Source organism: Gavialis gangeticus, unplaced genomic scaffold (assembly GCF_001723915.1).
Source record: "Gavialis gangeticus isolate Ggan-Ray unplaced genomic scaffold, GavGan_comp1, whole genome shotgun sequence".
Lineage (NCBI taxonomy): Eukaryota > Metazoa > Chordata > Crocodylia > Gavialidae > Gavialis > Gavialis gangeticus.
The window spans coordinates 65,121,257-65,138,536 of record NW_017729025.1 but is presented as its reverse complement, the minus strand read 5'-3'; the positions used below and the strand labels follow the sequence as shown (position 1 = coordinate 65,138,536).

General features: G+C 40.7%; 1 protein-coding gene across 3 annotated transcripts in view; it reads right to left on the bottom strand.

Annotated features, from left to right (window-relative positions):
• The window catches only part of HEATR5A (HEAT repeat containing 5A), a 166,655-nt gene that overhangs the window by 79,573 nt on the left and 69,802 nt on the right, over nt 1-17,280 (bottom strand). For all 3 annotated transcript variants that reach the window (XM_019518917.1, XM_019518916.1, XM_019518918.1), the window contains exons 13-21: nt 15,893-15,992; nt 14,905-15,014; nt 9,421-9,584; nt 9,134-9,309; nt 6,995-7,100; nt 5,611-5,801; nt 3,120-3,279; nt 1,211-1,400; nt 440-609 (exon numbers count right to left, since the gene is read on the bottom strand). In XM_019518917.1, the coding sequence (XP_019374462.1) occupies nt 440-609; nt 1,211-1,400; nt 3,120-3,279; nt 5,611-5,801; nt 6,995-7,100; nt 9,134-9,309; nt 9,421-9,584; nt 14,905-15,014; nt 15,893-15,992 (1,367 nt within the window). The remainder of the gene's footprint in view (nt 1-439; nt 610-1,210; nt 1,401-3,119; nt 3,280-5,610; nt 5,802-6,994; nt 7,101-9,133; nt 9,310-9,420; nt 9,585-14,904; nt 15,015-15,892; nt 15,993-17,280) is intronic.

The following is a 17,280-nucleotide window of genomic DNA, read 5'->3' as shown; positions in this document are numbered from 1 at the left end:
CCTAAACCATTCCCCACAAGCAATTCATAAGAAATACTAGCCAGAAACCTAGAGCAAAGTTTCTAGGTAAAGCCTAGAACAAAAACACCAAGCTCATGACTTGAAGTCAATCAAAAGTTGAGCCAGAGAAAGACTGGCAGGATGTGTTATCAGTTGCTATTATAAGGCAGATGTTCTATACTATAGGATCTTGCAAGAAAGAAGGGAAATAGATAAATAGTAAGGGGAAGGGAGAGAATGACTGAGCTTATGGGAAAGAGACCAAAACCTCTCAGTGTTAAAGAATGCTTGATTGTAAAAGCACCATTTGGAAAAAACATACCATTACATTTATTTAAAAAACTGATATCTGCTGTTTTAAAAAACATAGTATGTTCCTAGTCAAATGCTGCAACATTTTAAAATACAGGGAAAAATGCATTTGCAATGATATACTCACGCATAGGCAGCTGACAAGGCTAGACAAGTTGACATGTCGTGGCGCAAACATATGAAGCTGCTGAAGGCAAGAGATGGCTTGAGCCTGAACGAGGCAGTCAGGATTATCCTGCATCACTGCACAGCCCAGGAGACAGGAAGTTCTTAAGGCTGAAACTGTGGTAGTACTGCCTACAGTTATAATAATAATAATAATAAAAAAGGGCATTTCAAAATTTTAGCAGTTTCATTTTCCTCTGGAACTACAGTAATCAGCCTTTTTCCCCTTAGATGACACAGATCTCACATGCCCTATTAAAGAATGCTGCAATATATATGAGATTATGCTCTGCTGTCAATGTGTGCAGCGCACACAGCTCTATGGCAAAAATCAGAGTATTTATATTTAAAATACCCAAATCTGCCTTTTTCAGCACCTGCATTTGAAAAGTCTGCGTCTAATTAAAAAAAAATGTTTTGGCAGATCTGCTCTCAACTTTTTCATATAAAACCCTCTAAGCATAACAATTCTTGGCCCAATAAGACACTTTTAGAACCAATTGCAAGCAAGGGAAAACGGTACCTGAAAAAATGCTCGTCCTGGAAGTGCAGTAGTCACTACACAAGGATTCTGTGAATACATGGCTTAGGAAAAGATCTCTCACATCCCATTTCACAAGTAAGAGGAAAAATGCTAAAACTTGTTCCTAGCACACAATTAGTTTTCAAAATTTCAATTAAGAGCATAACCATGTTCTCACTGCTAAATCACACAAACTTTCTTTGTGTATACCTTGCAACTCAGGACCCAATGTAGTGATAAGTGCATTTAAACAGCGACCAAGGCTTTGGTGAACTTCAGCATAAGCTGGAGGCACAGTCAACAACAACATGAGAACAAGGGAAAGGGTAAGTTCCACATGGACATGATACAAGGGACCGGCTGAATCTATTATCAGCGTTAGAGCATGCAGTGCCCAAGCCTGTAAAATAAAAGATATTCTCATGTCATATCTAGGTATAATACAATAAACTTATATGCTAGTTTGTAAATTTTGCAATTAAACAAAAATCAACACAGAGATGCACCTAATGCTTTTAAGTGCAAGATAAAGACTAGAAATATGGATTTACTTTGAATATAAAAATGGTGCTGGACAATATTTTAAAGCAGTCTCAATCACTCTTCTCAACTCTTACATGCCATATGGTGCTCCTACGTATATGAAAGATAGTGGACAGAGCTGACAAACAACAGCATTCAGTTAACTTCACAGACCTTATGAGTGTCTTATAATACCCCTCAATTAAAAACCAGAGGCTCAGTACAGATATTCAAGAAGCCTAAGGTGGAATCAATCAAATCTCTGCAGGTTTCTCTAAGCTGTGTAGATGGAATCAGGAGGAAAAGGAACTCACATTTGCTCTTCAGTTGGGGGAGACAGGCCTGCACTGGTGAAGCTAGAAGGCTGGGGGTATTCCCACATGACTCCCAGCATGCTGGAGATTCCTGAAGGCAGCAGAGTACAGCCAAAGGGCTGTGCCATCTCTGATTGGCTATCAGGCACACGCATCCCCCTGTTGCCCTATCATCTGTCAGACAGCTGGCAGCTGCAGGCAGCCAGCAGAGGGAGGCATACTTGCCCCCACTCAGTGGCATGGAGGTTCCGAGACTTTGACCGGCATAAGAGTGCGGGGATCATCTCCAGGCAAGACAGAGGAGGGGAGTAAGCAGGGTTTGTGAGCTGTTGGGGGAGACGGTGCCAGCGGTACACCTCATATTCCCAGGAGGGCCAGCAGGGCACAGAGTGTCCCTACCCTGTCCTCCCAAGCCCTGGACCCTGTGCTGGAGCAGCTCAGGGAAAGACTTGCAGGACTTCCCACCCTGCAGTCAGTGCTTAATTTCTCGCTGAAGTTGCTTCTCTGCAGCTGCAAGGGCATAGCTGCCTGCTCCCAGCCCCCCTGGGACTGGAGCTCATGTCTGCAGAGAAGCGGTTTCAGCACTGGCTTCACATGGCACTGGTTCAGGAGGAGGTAAAGGAGGGGGAGGGTGGGGGGAGATCCTTTGAGCCCTTCCTGGAACAGCTTCAGCACAGGGTGCTGGGGCTCAGGACAGGGTAGGGACATGCACCGTGCTCTGCCAACTCGGCCATAAATGCAGCATGTGCTGCCGGCACTGCCTCCCCCAGCAGCTTGCAAGCCCTGCTCCTGGGAATGTAGTTCTGCCTTTGCCCTGCCTGCAGCTGATGGACAGAGAGCTCGGGGATGGGGCTGGCTAGGCACTCAACTGGAACAGCTCAGCTGCAGCTCCCAGCAAGGGGAGGTTAGCAGGGTACCTGCACAGGCAACTGGGATATGGATGGACAGTGAGCTACCTTGATTCACAAGAAGATCTGGCACTGACGTTTGATACACTGGCCTAACCTATATCGAGCAAGTCTGATATTACATCATGTTCCTGGAGGAAAAAAAAATCTTAATTCACCTTCAAAACATATTTAACTCAACTAATAACATTTTCATGATTCAGATAAATATACAAGACATTTTTTAAAAAAGGAAATATCAGTTCAGGAATTTTGAATAAGGGCTTGTTATTTAAGATGAATCTTAAAGGTAAAGAGAACTTTCACTCCCAGGAACCACTGATTTAGACACAAAACTTATAAAAGACAGACAACCTAAGATACATAACAACGCACCTGTACATCTGGAGAAGTACTGTCCTGAGATAAGGTATAAAGGATTCCAACACATGCATTCAGATGTTGTGTAGAGCCTATTCCTCCTAAATATCTATACAGACATCCAAGAGCCAAAGAATGACTTGTTCTTGACACCACATCCCTAGCGGATTTTAGCCTTTTAGTTGTAAGAAAAAGGGAAAATAAAGCTGTTAGAAAATGTGACTTCAAAAAGAGATATAGTTGTATAATCTACATGCATAGTAAATGATGGTGCTTTAACTTCAGAACAAAAGCAAGAAACATTTTAATAAGTCCTGTTTATGCTGTCAATGTGTAAAGCCATTTTAGTACAATTTATAATCTCTTAGTCCAGAGATGCTTTAGAATAATCAAGGTGCACTTCTTAATTTAAGTACAATTGGGAGAAGCTCATGGCAGCAGGGGCTTTAACAGCTGGACTCCAACTTCTAAAGGTGCTGTTACAAGTTACTTTTAAAACATTTTAAATCCGTGGAATGTTATGCTCTCAAAGTTGGAACAATTTCAGAGTAGTCACAAGTTAAGGCTTAATGTTGTCCCAGACCTGCGCAACTGTGACTTCACACTGGAGGGCCTGGAGACAAGGGCATGAACAGGAGCTGGATTCTATCCTTCCTCTGGGGTGGGAGAGGAAGTAGGAGGGGGGCATGAAGCTTGACATGCTGTGGCTTCCCTCCAGGGGCAGAGATGTAGTTTCCCTCACTCTGCAGCCAGGCAAAGTCAGCCAGAGCCATGGGTGGGAGGAAAAGTCTTTACCAGGCAGGGAGGAGAAATTGTGAAAAACAGAATGAATGAATAGGCAAAACCTTGTATGTGTGTCACAGAAGTGGGTTGGGCCAGGGGGGAGCTGGGTTAGCACTCACACCAGGGCAGAGCTGAGACACAGAGAGCTCACTTCATACATATTCTACTCTCTGGGAGCAGGAAGGGGTGGTCAGCATCAGGCCTAGGGCAGTAGAGTTCAGGAGGGTTGAAAGTTCATCCATGGAGCAAAGGAGTGGGAAAGGCTGGGAATGCTGCATCGTGGGATCCTGGAGGAATGAAAGTAGAGCCTTTTTCCTCCCTGGACCAGACTAACAATACCCTGGAACAACCTGGGGTAAAATGGATCAAAGATAACCCTAATCTGAATTGGCATAATTTAACACAGGTTAACACCCTTTAATAGGTGAATGCTCCCATTTTAAGTGTCTTTACGATGGTTTAAAGATAACCTGTAACGCCACCTTAATTCTGCCTCCTGTACCTATAGGATTGCTTGAATTTCCCTCTACTTGAACACAAAATTACTTGTATACGCAGGTGCAAACAATAATGACAATTTTTGCCTGATCTGACCATGGAAAGTACTCTACAGCCATGACCAAAAAGAAGTGCACAGCTATAGCACTTTTAAAAGTTCTGATCCTGTAAAAATCTGAACATTCATTATATGAGGATTCATATGAATACATCCTAAAACAGAGTGCCTTCAGTAACTTTTGTCTGAGCTGCCTCCCAGCCATCAGAATGGGAAGAGGGAGAGGGCATAGAGGAAGTTCAGATTGGGGAGTTTGGTCTGGGAGTTTTCAGCCAGTGCTGGAGGGTCGGGCAGGTGAATTAGAGCCACCCTTGGAGATGGAGGGCTCCAATCCACCCACCCCACCCTCCAGCGCCAGCCAGACAACCTGCAGAATGAGCTCCTTCTGCTCCCTTTGCCCCCTCCCATTCTAAAAACAGTGCACACAGGGGAGGGGAGAGGACTGTTGCTAGATGATAGCAAATGCAGGCTTACAGCCAACATGTGGGTTCCTGAATCCCCAGGACCCAGCAGCTAACTTCTGTTGGGTGCAGTGAATCGTAGTAACTCATGGTGCTTCCTACAAAGCACCATGAGTTTAAATGGGGAGGTGCTCTTCTGTCTGCACCTTGTTTTCTGAATAAGGGGAAAAATGATAAAATACAACAAAATGTATGAAATTAAACTCACATACCAGAAATGTATTTCATAGCCAGGAAGCAGAAAGTGGAAGAGTAGACTGGGTACGGCTTACAGGGCAGGAAGCACAGGGCAGTGTGGCAGACTGGACAGGGGGATGGGATTAGAGTGACATTTGGGGAGGGTGCCAGGCTAATTTGTGACATGCCTGCCCAAAAGGTTGGCCTCAACTCTGATACACAATGATTACCCTATTAAAATGACACATTAAAAAGGTACAGATGATGTAGCAGCCACTTTTCCAGCAATTTGACTTGACTGACTTATTCATATATGCCTGCATAATTTCTCCTTTTTTAAAAACAGGTCTTTCTTCTTCAAAAAAGCAAAAACTATTTGCAAAAATTTGGTATTGCCTTCCTCCATATATTTAAAATTGTTAAAACAAGTGGGTTGTTTATAAATGAATTACTTTATTTTAAAAATATTACCAGGACATGCTAAGTTCACATGACAACTTAATAAACACACTTGTTAAAAGCAACTTACTTGTCAAAACTAACTTGGGCCAATCCTGCAGTGAAGGCACTGTCAGCAACCACCTGTGCCAGTCTGGCCAAAGATTCTGCACCAGCACATCTTAAAAGTGGGTTACTACTTTCCAGGGCACCCATTACTAAGTTCAGTGCAGCTTTTTTAACTTCTTCTGGACCTAAACTTCCTTTGCAGCTTGCCAAGTGCTAAAAACAAATATTTAATATTTTACATGATACTTTAACTTTTTACTCTAAATGTCATAAACCATAGCAATAACACACACACACACACTAACTTACTTAGAGAACATTGCATGTATATATATGAGCAGACCATTTATACTTAACTGTGAAGCAATTCAAGGTTTCCTCCCTTTCCTTCAGAGTTTACACAGAGAAACTCAAAAGGAATACAGTATACAAGATATGACAACTTAAAATCCCCAAGCACTCCTCTCAGTGGTTATCAGGGGCTGGTGCATTGCTCACCCACTGCACTCTACATTACTGGAGGAGAGGATAAAAAAATCATCACTAAGACCTACCTCTTCTGTGAGGGACAAACATATGCACACAGATGCATGAACACACACAGCCACTCCCCTCGCACACATTTCAGAGGAAAGAGGAACAAGAAGAGCAGTATGCAGAGCCCCTCTTCCTTAAGTAAATTAATCTACTGAGAGGAGAGAAGCAGAAAAGGGGAAGGTTAGGAAACAAGTGGTGAGGATATATTTGGGGAGGAGAAAATAAGGAAAGACATTAAAATTACTAAGGGAATGGGAAAGAGAAAGACTGTAAGAACAACCACAAAACTCGGAGCAGTGTAAAAGGGAGAGGATATTTTCCAACCAAAGACAAAACAAGACCTATGAAGAATACGAGAGAGAAACATTGATAGAAAGAAGAAAAGAGAAAAGGCCTTGACAAGACACTTCAGAAAAAAACCTTCCATCCAGATCTTAAGAGGGCCAAAGAACGTACAGAAGAAAATGAGAGCTGGAGAGAGGGAAAGAAATGGGAATAAAAAAAATCAAAAGGAAGATAGAATAAGCAAAAGATCCAATTTTCCTTTACTTTGCTATACTCTAATGTTTTATTTTCCTAGAAGAGGGGAGATTAGAAATATAGGAAAGCTCTAGCTGTAATCCTCCAGTGTAGAGGAGGGTGGGGAATCATGCATGCAGGTATCAGTCCTGGAGGCTGCCTAGGGTATGGCTACCAGCAGAACTTATTTTTCACACTCAGAGACTAAGCCCTTGTTGTGACTTCATTCACAAATCGCGGCAGTGATGATTTCTAGAAACATTTCCATGACAGGATCAGAGTTGCATTCAAACCGAATGCCACTAAGTTTTAGTAACAAAAGCAGTGTTCATAAAAATAAAAAGATTTACCTTCAGAAAACTAGAACATGCAGAAACAACATTTAATTGCACTATCTGCTGTCGTGAACCTTTTGTTTGTTTTATGGAATCCAACAGTTGTTCTAATACTTGGAGCCTTAAACCAAAAGGAAAAAAAAAGGTGAATCTATTTTTTTTTAAACATGAAGCAAAATCTTTATATTATAGAAGCACTTGAGTGGTAAATGCAACATGCTAAGCCTCAAGTGTTTTCTAATATCCTGCCTTCATCATTCAGCTAGAGCTTTTCATTGACTACTCGTCTGATGTTAGCGAAGGAGATATTTCATTCAGGTGAAGGACTTTCTTTGTAGATATACACAATATATTATGACTTTGTATAAGGTAATGTACATATTTATATCTTTTGCTAGAAGCTTTTCAGCATATCCGTCTCATATTAAGGCCATATTTTAGCTTTTTCTAGGGCCTGAAGCTCTTTTATAAAACAGCAGCATACTGCTTGCAGAGGTATTCCTTAATAACAACACAGAGCTTCAGAAGGCAGAATCAGTGCTCTGTAAATTGCTCTAAGACTTCTTTTTAAGTAGCATTTCCTCAATTCTCTTGTGCTTCTTTCTGTTGCTGTCCTTTGCTCATCTCTTACTTTGCTGCAACTCTGCCCCACCTGCTTCACTCAGTGCCTCTGTTTTCCAGCTCTGCCTACTACAGGAATTCTTTGCTCTCAGTGTATGCATTCCCATCATCCACACTGGCTGTTCTTTCATAAAAATCAGTTTCATTACATGGTTACCAATGAATGGCAATCACACACTGAGACTGTGTGCCTGAGGCCGTATAGATTTTGGGATGTCTTGTACAAAAATAATTAGAAGCAGTTATCTACAGCTACCAGTGGAGGTCATGAGAATCAAGTAAAAAACAGGATAAAAACAATAAGGGGGGGGGGAGGGGAGGAAGGGAAGGAAGGGAAGGAAGGGAAGGAAAGAGGCAGGGAGAACAAGCACACAGAAAAGGGTAAAAAATGAGAAGTCAACTCAGTGAAGTAAAAATAAGGAGAGAAAATGAACAGCAAAGAAACATTACACGGGTGCACGGTAATCATGCTGGGAAGGGTGTGGGCATACATATTTGGGGTGGCATAGACAGGAAAACACAAAGAAGCACCAATTAGGGCATGAGAATGGAGGGGGAAGTGGCAGTTTCTTTTAACAAAATACAGATTTAACAATTGATGCTTGCTAAAGCTTAGCAAAACCAATCCATTTCCCTCCGATCCTGCTTTATCCCATTGCATTCAAAAGACCAATCTCACAGCTATCTTCTGTTTTAGTTAAACTGGATGAGACTCCCTTCAGAGGTTTCAACAGTGCTGCTTAGTCAGCCAGAATGGCAGATCTGGAATGACTCAAAGCAGAGATCTGCAAAGCACAATTGCAATGCAGTATTCCACATCTGTACTAGCTGACAGTGGGAGTCAGGACCCATCAAATGAGCACTTGCCTGTTGTGTAACATTACAGAGAAGCACCATCATTAGTCATTGTGTCCGCTTAAAGATTAATTGTGTAGTGCTTTGACAACATCAAGCAATAAAGAAGTGATAACATTTATCTTGATTACTAGTAAGAAAATGGGGAGCCAGCAATAGCACACAAAAATCATGATGGATTCCATGCCTCCTCCATCAATACTATCGTACAACTGTATTATAAACAAATCAAAATGGCTTTCTTTTTTTAAATAAAGAAAGAAGGCTTTGATATTTCTTTATGTACTTTTGTGTTTGCAAATAACTGCTTTGGGATGTTTCTTCTGGACTCTCCAAACCACCTTCTTTTCCTTTTTACTCTTCCATCATCATCTTAAAAAACTTTTCTCTGGCACTGTCAGCTGGATAGAAGACTAAACTTTACATGACTTTCTACCATTTTTCCTTAGTTCCTACAGTCCTTAACAATTAGTATGTAATACATGCCTCTAATTTTCTATGACTTAAAGTCTTCAGATTGTGTACAGAACCTACATTTTGAGCTCATAAAAGTTCCCTCCATAATTCATATCACTGACATTCAATAACATTTAAATTATATCTTCTATAAGACTGTGACTGTGTGAACCCTGATTTAGGTTCTTAAAAGCTGCCCAGTAGCTGAAGTAAATACTTTACCTCTGAGATTCTGCTGTGTGGGAAAATATAACTCCAAAGAGATGGGCTGCTGCACTGATAACCAATATTGTTGGAGGCAGGGGTTTAGGCACTGAATCACCTTCTGCAACTTTATCATAAATTGAATGAGGGTCATATTCCAGGCTTCCTCCAGCTATATTGTTACCTAAGACGAGCTGCAAAAGGGAAAAATATGACAGTTATGTTTCCTGGTTAAGTCAAAAACTAGTGCTGACCTGCCACATGGGAAAGTATTAACTTAACAGTTATGCTAGAACAACAAATACCTGCTCTTCAATAAATCTGTGGTCAGTCTCCTGCAATAAAGGGCCAAGTAAAAGAATATCATCCTGGTGACAAAAAGGAGGAAGTAAGACTGTAGAAGCATCCATTTGACTATCATGGGCAGTCAAGTCAGCTACTAGCTCTTTCAGAACAGCAGTGAAGTTTCCTGCAAATTATATGGAAGATGACAGTTTTAGTCGAAGATAATTGACAGATTTGTAAACAAGCAAGCCATTTATACTATCATAAAATATATTTTAAAGCACCCAATCCCTGAAATTTCTTCAAAGAGGCAGGACTGCTACATTAGCAGACAAGCACCAACTTCAGCTGAACTGCATGTGGTTACAGCAACGCAGCTGAACACTAAAGAAAAGAACCAAAAAGTTATAAGACTGTGGCCTTAGCTTTATTGGACTAAATGGAAAAGAACGGACCAACATTTTTTAATCCAAGTTACTTGTTGACCAAGAGAAGGGGACAAAAATAGGAAAGGACAAGAAAAAGACAATTTCCTCCTGTGACTTTCAGAAAGTTAGTTTCAAGTTTCAAATGATTACTTTAAGATGATAAAACAGGAACTCAACTATCTGGCAGTTGGATGTTATTTAAAATACTCCCCAGCATCTTGACCAGCTATCTACACACCAATGTATACAGCCATGACCTGTACTACAGACTCAAATATTTCACAAGTTTGCATTCATCAGACAGCAAAAGTACACTATACCAACAAAGAATCTAATGAAAACATTCACTGGTAATTTAATATTCAAGGAATATTTACACAAGCTTCTGTCTCTTAATACACAAATATACGATGGCTTAAAGTTATATCTTAAGTTATTCAAATGACACCACTCCGGCTTTATGATTTGGAGGACATTTTCTGGCGCTATACCTGCAGTGGCAGACTGCACTGCTGTTGTGTGCTATGTAAATCTATCGTGTTGACAAAACACTATGCCGGTTACCTAAAAATTGCCTTAAGAGAACATGCAATAGTCAAGTGGTCAAAAGCTAAGAAATGGAGGTGCTATCTTGTATCCCCCTCCCTCATGCACAAGTATTCTGATACAAGTTCTAATTCTATTATCACATGTAATTTTTCTAAAAGAACATCTGGTTCATTATGTGGCTATGAACTTTTCCAAAACCTTTAAAAAAAGACTATGAAAATCCCATCAGGAAGAGCCATTCTAATGCTTGTATAGGTTATCAGTACAAATGGGATCTTTAGGTAATAGTGTAACAAGGGGTCAGTAAATAGGGTATATGCCCCACTATACCAACATGCCTCATGAGAACTAAGGATGGATACCTGATCAAGGAAAAGGGAGCCATCAACACCAGTTGGAAGAAGAAGTTTTAAGACCTCATTTGAGACTCTGTTGTTGATGAGTGTTCTTAATTTCATCCCACAACACCCAGTCAGAGGTGATCTCAGAATCCCTCCAACCCTTGACAAGGCGAGGAAAGCCATCAGATACATAAAGAATGACAAGTCATCAGGAGCAGATGGAACCCCTGATGGAGCAGACTGGAAAAATCTTCAAGTAAAGGCTAGAGGATCTTACATCACAGCTCCATGCCCTTAAGGAACTGGAACACTAAGGAAATCTCAGATGACCTCAGGGACACTATGACTTGGATATGAAAAGAGACAGGTCTGACTATGGAAATTAGAGAGGGATTGCTTTGCTGCTCACCACAAGAAAGATCATTGAGAACCCTCCTGAACTGTATCCTTCCACTTGCTGAGGAGCTCCTCCTGGAATCTGAGTGTGAGTTTAGGGCATCAAGAGGCACAACTGACATGATCTTCACTACTTGCCAGAAGCAGGAAAAATGCCAGGAGCAACATAAACCTCTCTAGATGACTTTCCTTGATCTCATGAAAGCTTTTTAATATGTCAACCAAGAAGCACTGTGGAGGATCCTTCTGCGATACAGATGACCACCAAAATTCATCATCATTTTTTGTTTGCTCCATGATGGTATGCAAGTGGTATATCTCAATAATGGATTAATCACAGACCCCTTTGAGATGAAGACTGGAGTTAAGCAAGGCTGCATCATTGCTCCAACACTCTTACTGATCAGCTCCAGTATGCTGATGATGCTGTAATGTATGCTCACTCAAAAGCTGACCTTCAGGCAATTGTTGATGTCTTTACTGAAGCATACAAGAAAATGAGACTGATGCTTAACATTTAGAAGAATAAGGTTCTCCATCAACAAGTTCTTAATGAGCAGTTCTCAGCTCTGGTAATTCAGATGTATGGTGAGACTGGAGAACGCTCAGCATTTCCTGCACCTTGGAAGCCATCTTTCGCAGGAGGTTGACATTAGCAAAGAAATCCAACATCACCTCAAATGTGCAAGTCCAGCCTTCATATAACTGAGGAAATGGGTGCTTGAAGATTGCAACATTAGATTGAAAAACTAAGCTTGTGGTTTATCAAGCAGTTGTGATCCCTACTTTACTGTATGGAGCTGAGATGTGGACAACATACAGGAGACACTTCAAGTCGCTGGAGAAGAACCATCAATGCTGCCTGTGTAAGATCCTTTGAATCCAGTGAGAAAACAGATGCACTAATGCTAGCATCTTTTTGCAAGCAAACACCACAAGCATCAAGGGGAGGATCATCTAATATCAACTTCACTGGGCTGGCCATGTCATATGGATGTCTGACTCCAGACTTCCAAAGCAAGTTTTATTCTCCCAGCTCAGTCAAGCCGTATGCTTAAGAAGAGGGCAGAGAAAGTGCTTCAAGGAGGTCCTCAAGGCCAAATTGAAAAAACTGCAACATCGACATCAACTCATGGGAGACTGTTGCCCAGGACTGGCCCAAATGGAGGAAGAGTCTACTGCAGGGGTCTCTGTACTTTGAAACCTCATAATGATAACAGGAGACAGAAGAGTGGGAGCAGCAGAAACAGTGTGTTGCAGACCAAATCAAGAATCCAGAGCCACCTACCTCACACAGAAACGCATGCCCGAGTTGCAATAGATCCTGTTGATCCTGGATTGGCCTCGTCAGCCATCTTTGGACCCACAAGAAAGATAATCATATAAGACACTCATCCTTGACTGTGAGGGACTGCTAATTATGATGACCCCACAGCTCAGCATGTGTGTACTCCAGATACCCCAAACAAAGGATCCATGTGCTAGTAACCCCCCACTCATGACTGGAACTGCAATAAAAACTGGGTGTTTTTATTGCAAGTCCTGGGATGCTCCAAAAATTGATATGCAAAAGAGGTGCAGAGCAATCTGGGCCAGCTCCACCTCACGGAGGGCAGGGCCACATTAATTGTATACAACACACTGAGAGAGGAGGCAGCAGAGGAATTCTGGGTGAACTTTGGGGCCCCCTTTGGTGATGTTTGCTAGACAGTTAAGGCTGGTGCAGAAACAAGAATCATTGGAAATGGGAAAGAAAGGCACAACTCAGCTGTGGGAATGAAGAGGGAGTCAAAACGTATTCAGTGTAGTGGCTCACCATCATTTTACACACAGTTGGCACTAAGGGAACTGAGTTCAGTGGGCACTATCATATATCTTATTCAGATGGATTGCACTAACATATCATTGTGGTAAGTTCCCATCAGTACATTTGACAAACACGGACCATGTGTTTTATAGATATGCTTGCTTTTGGTTGCATCTAATCTATTTCCTAGCTGGTTTATATCACTGAACACATGATGGTTCTGGGAGCAATTTCATGATAGACAATATGTTTAATGAGGTGTCCTTCTATGCGAATATAAGATGAAGGGCTTTCCCTCCCCCCCAAGCTGATTGGGAAAAATACCTTGTATCTTGTATTCAAATAAATATGGTGGTATATTCTGCTTTGAGTCCTCATCTATTCAGGGACACAGGATTTTGTACATTCTTTGCAAATAAAATTACATCAAAGATATCTTTTCCTCAACGGAAACAACTGGCAGAGCCTCAAGTTCTGGCTAACCAATCAGACCAAAAAAAGCACTATGAACTGATCTATCAAATTCTTCATCCCACATGCTTCTCTGAACCATGAAAAAGGGACACAATGCAAATTAAAAGTACAGGTTGATCCAACGTGTTTCCAACAATTCAAGTTAAATAAAAGAAAACATTAGAAATGGCATAATCACAATGTTTTCAGATATAATTGTGACATTTTTGTCACTAAATACTAAGCCCTACTAGCTTCTATACTGAGCTGTCATATTGGGTTTATATTGTGGAAAGAAAGGAATGTCTTTAAACTCAGCTCTTCCACAAAGCTTTTTGCCTTTGCTAGATAAAAATATAGTTAACAGTATAACACAGCAGGTCCAGGAGAGGGCAGAGAACAGCAGTAGACAAAACATAGAGAAGATAGCTATGGGTAGCATTTCAGGCAGGGAGTACAGGGAAGGGGGGCAGAAAGCAGATCAGCATATCAGGCGAAAAGGGGGATCAGAGTAGCATTTGGAGAGTGGGGAGGCTAGTTTGTGGCATGCATGCCAAAAAGGTTGGCACCCGCTGTCCTACCTATTCCCATACTGCTGTGTTTCAAGCAGATGAACTACTTCAGTCTCACCTCATATGGAAGGCCCTCCATACCACTAATCTGGTCATCTCTCACATCTCTATGGAGCAGATAACTATTAGGGGGAGGAATACTTTCAGTATATTGAGGTCAGAGCTGATTTAGGAGTTGAGGAAGCAAACAGTCCCCCTGCCCAGCTGAAAAGCACAAATCTTCTACTCTCTCCTGTCAAGCACTCCAGCTGCTCCCACTACAGCTGCAGCCCACTACAGAACTACTGAATGAACCTGTTTGTCGATTTTATCCAAGCTAAATTTGTGAATCTGTACACAGAAATTTTAACTGAGTACTATATGCTACTCAGATCACCTGCATTAAACTGCCAATTAAAATACTGCTACCATAATTATTTTCAGCTATGTAAAAGTGAATCTGCCCCAAGATTAACTATTTCACATTTAAAATAAAGTTTAGGTTAAGCAGTCTGTAGCATACACAGAGTCCAGATGTATATATTTGTAATAAATTGTTAGTCAAGGCAGTTTAGAGGAAATTAAATCTCATGATGGATGGTATAATTAGCTTATACTACAATTATCCTTCTAGACTTAGGATGCATTGGAAAGTGAGATTAGTATAATGGCACTTGCATTTGTTTTATGCTAAATTAAAACCATAACAGTCTTCACATCCCTTAAAAAAAAAAAAAAAAAATCAAGACAAATACTCTACATTGCTAAGAGGGAATGGATAAACGTGAACACTTAGGAAATCTAAAAATACTGTGGCTTCAATGCAACTTCATGAAATCAACCTGGATGGTAAAACTGGCACTTCAGAAAAAGATTAAAACAAATCTTGCTAGCTGCATATGTGCTATGAAATGAAAGCTTACAAATTAACCTTTAGCGTTTTCCCCATAATGATACTTTTCTGTAAGAAAATACCTACCTTCATAGGTCTTTGGGGGCAGAACAGCCAATAATTCGTAAAGTTTGAGCCTGTAAACAACTGAAGAGGTTTTTAAAGGATTTCCGTACAATTTACATAATGAAGGAAGCCTGAAAATGTAGGAAACACATCACAGATGTTAAAGAAGATCAAACATTATGTAATGATATTCAGTTACAGATTAAATTTAATTTGTTCTGCAATTTCTATTCACCCCCCTTGAAGCAGCACCCATTACAGCTGCTATCTAATTTGCAATGCCAACACAAATGCAAGCAACTTGCATTTCTATTAATTTAGAAAACTAGGGATTTTGCATTTCAAAGATTTATTTCATGTAGTACCATGGAAAGATAACAAGCTTTTATACTGTGTGGAATTCTACTCGTCTTTATTGCCATTAACATTTTTGTAGGTTTGTCTTCCTACTTTCCAGCCAGGAACAAAAAAATTTTAAACATATCTATATTCAGTGATTTAAGATGCATACACAGATATGTACAGTGACTACATATAAAGGGGAAAATACTCCCATTTTATGCAGCAATCCTAACACAAGAAATGTCCATTTATAAACTCTTTCTGCTCTAGATAAACTTGAACTGTGTTAGGTTTGTTTTATAAAAATCAGCTTGTATAAACATAACTATTATCCAGCTACATTTAAAAGTAGGAAAATGAAATCATTAATATCTGATTACAGCAACAAGAGACAGTCTGAAAAAAAATGCCATTAACAAATGATATATTCATTTCATTTTTGTTTTCTCAGCTTGACACTGCAACAGGCAAGGCAAATTTCTGGGAATTTGCAGCACTGTAGCTGAATGTCTATTATATCCTTTGTGTTTAATGAAGTACTACTTTTAAGTATGTTTACTTTTTCTAGACCATTCACTAAATTTGCAAGGTACCAGAAGAAGATTCTGCTGTTTTTTCTAATAGTATTACAGCTTAGAATTTAATTTAAAATGGTGGATGCACTTACTGTGTCAATAAATCAACAGCACATGGGAGAGGAGGAAGAAGTCTCTGAATGACTTCATCTGTAAGCAGACCAGCACAATACGAAACAAAACTTTTGATAGCTGGAAAAAGAAATGGATCATTGGAATTACAAGAAAATTCTATGACATTTTCTCACTGATCACTTCAGAACAAAAACAATATAAAAATATAGCAATTCTGACCTATGATTTTAAAAAGGTAAGAAAAAAGTCAACTATCTCTTCAATGGAGCTCTTGCTCTTCAACTTACAATGGAAGCTACATATTTTCAGCCCTTCTGAAAGTAATGACACATTTTGGTACCTCAACATATTGATTTTAATGTCTTGATTTTTAAGTGTGTGCACGCATGCACACACAGAGACACAGATATGTTTGCATTTAAACTAGTAGTTGAGATAAGGGAATTGCAAAGACAACAGACTACAAATACAAAACAATTTTTTTCTAAATTTCACCCTACTATGAAGATACTTGACTTACATGGAAACAGTCACCATTCAATAATGAAATGTAAAAGAAATAAACTAACAAACAAAGAAATAAATTAATAAAAATCTTCAAGAAATAGAATTCTGAGAAGACGCTCCCTCCACAAGACCAAGTCCTTTTCATTTTAAAAAGGACAAAAGAACTGGCTGAATCTGCTTCCAGATTTGACAGTTTTCCCTTAAAAACTAGTTTACAGTTACTGCAGAAAGTATTTCCAGTAAAAGCTCTGTTATCCGGCATCCATGGGGAATGGGGGGTGGGGGTGGTGCCAGTTAATCAAATATACCAGTTACCTAAGAGTTATACTTATCTCCAGCTGAGCCGGTGCACCAGGACTGTCACTACCTGGCATCAGTGTATCAGTGTGCTGGGGGACAGTGAGGGGGGCCCCGCACAAGCTACTTTGCCCCGGGCTGTGAGAAAGAAGTGGGACTCAGCTTGCGGTAGCAAAACCGTAAGTGCCACAGTGGGACTTCTGGTTTCGCTTCTGCTGTGTCAATCGGCAGGTGGTACGTCAGATGACAGTTAAGAGAGCATTCCAGATGGTAAAGTGCTGGATAACACAGCTTTTACTGTATTTTTATACAGATATATACAGGAAATTAGACTAGGGGTGCATGGAGAGACTTTTTTGGGGCTGATATTTAAGGAGGCCAATGTTTAAGGAGGCATATTGGCTGATACTGGTTCGATTTCCGATACAGCTGCATGCAGGGAAGGGAAGGGGCGTGGGAGGGGGAAGATCAATACCCCCTGTGGTGAGGGAGGGGGCAGGGGTTGGAGTAGGCACTTCCCAGGCAGGGCGGGGAGGGGGCCAGAAACACGGCTTGTGGCAGGGTAGGCAGCTGCTTGCACCCCAGGAGGGCATGAAGGGGG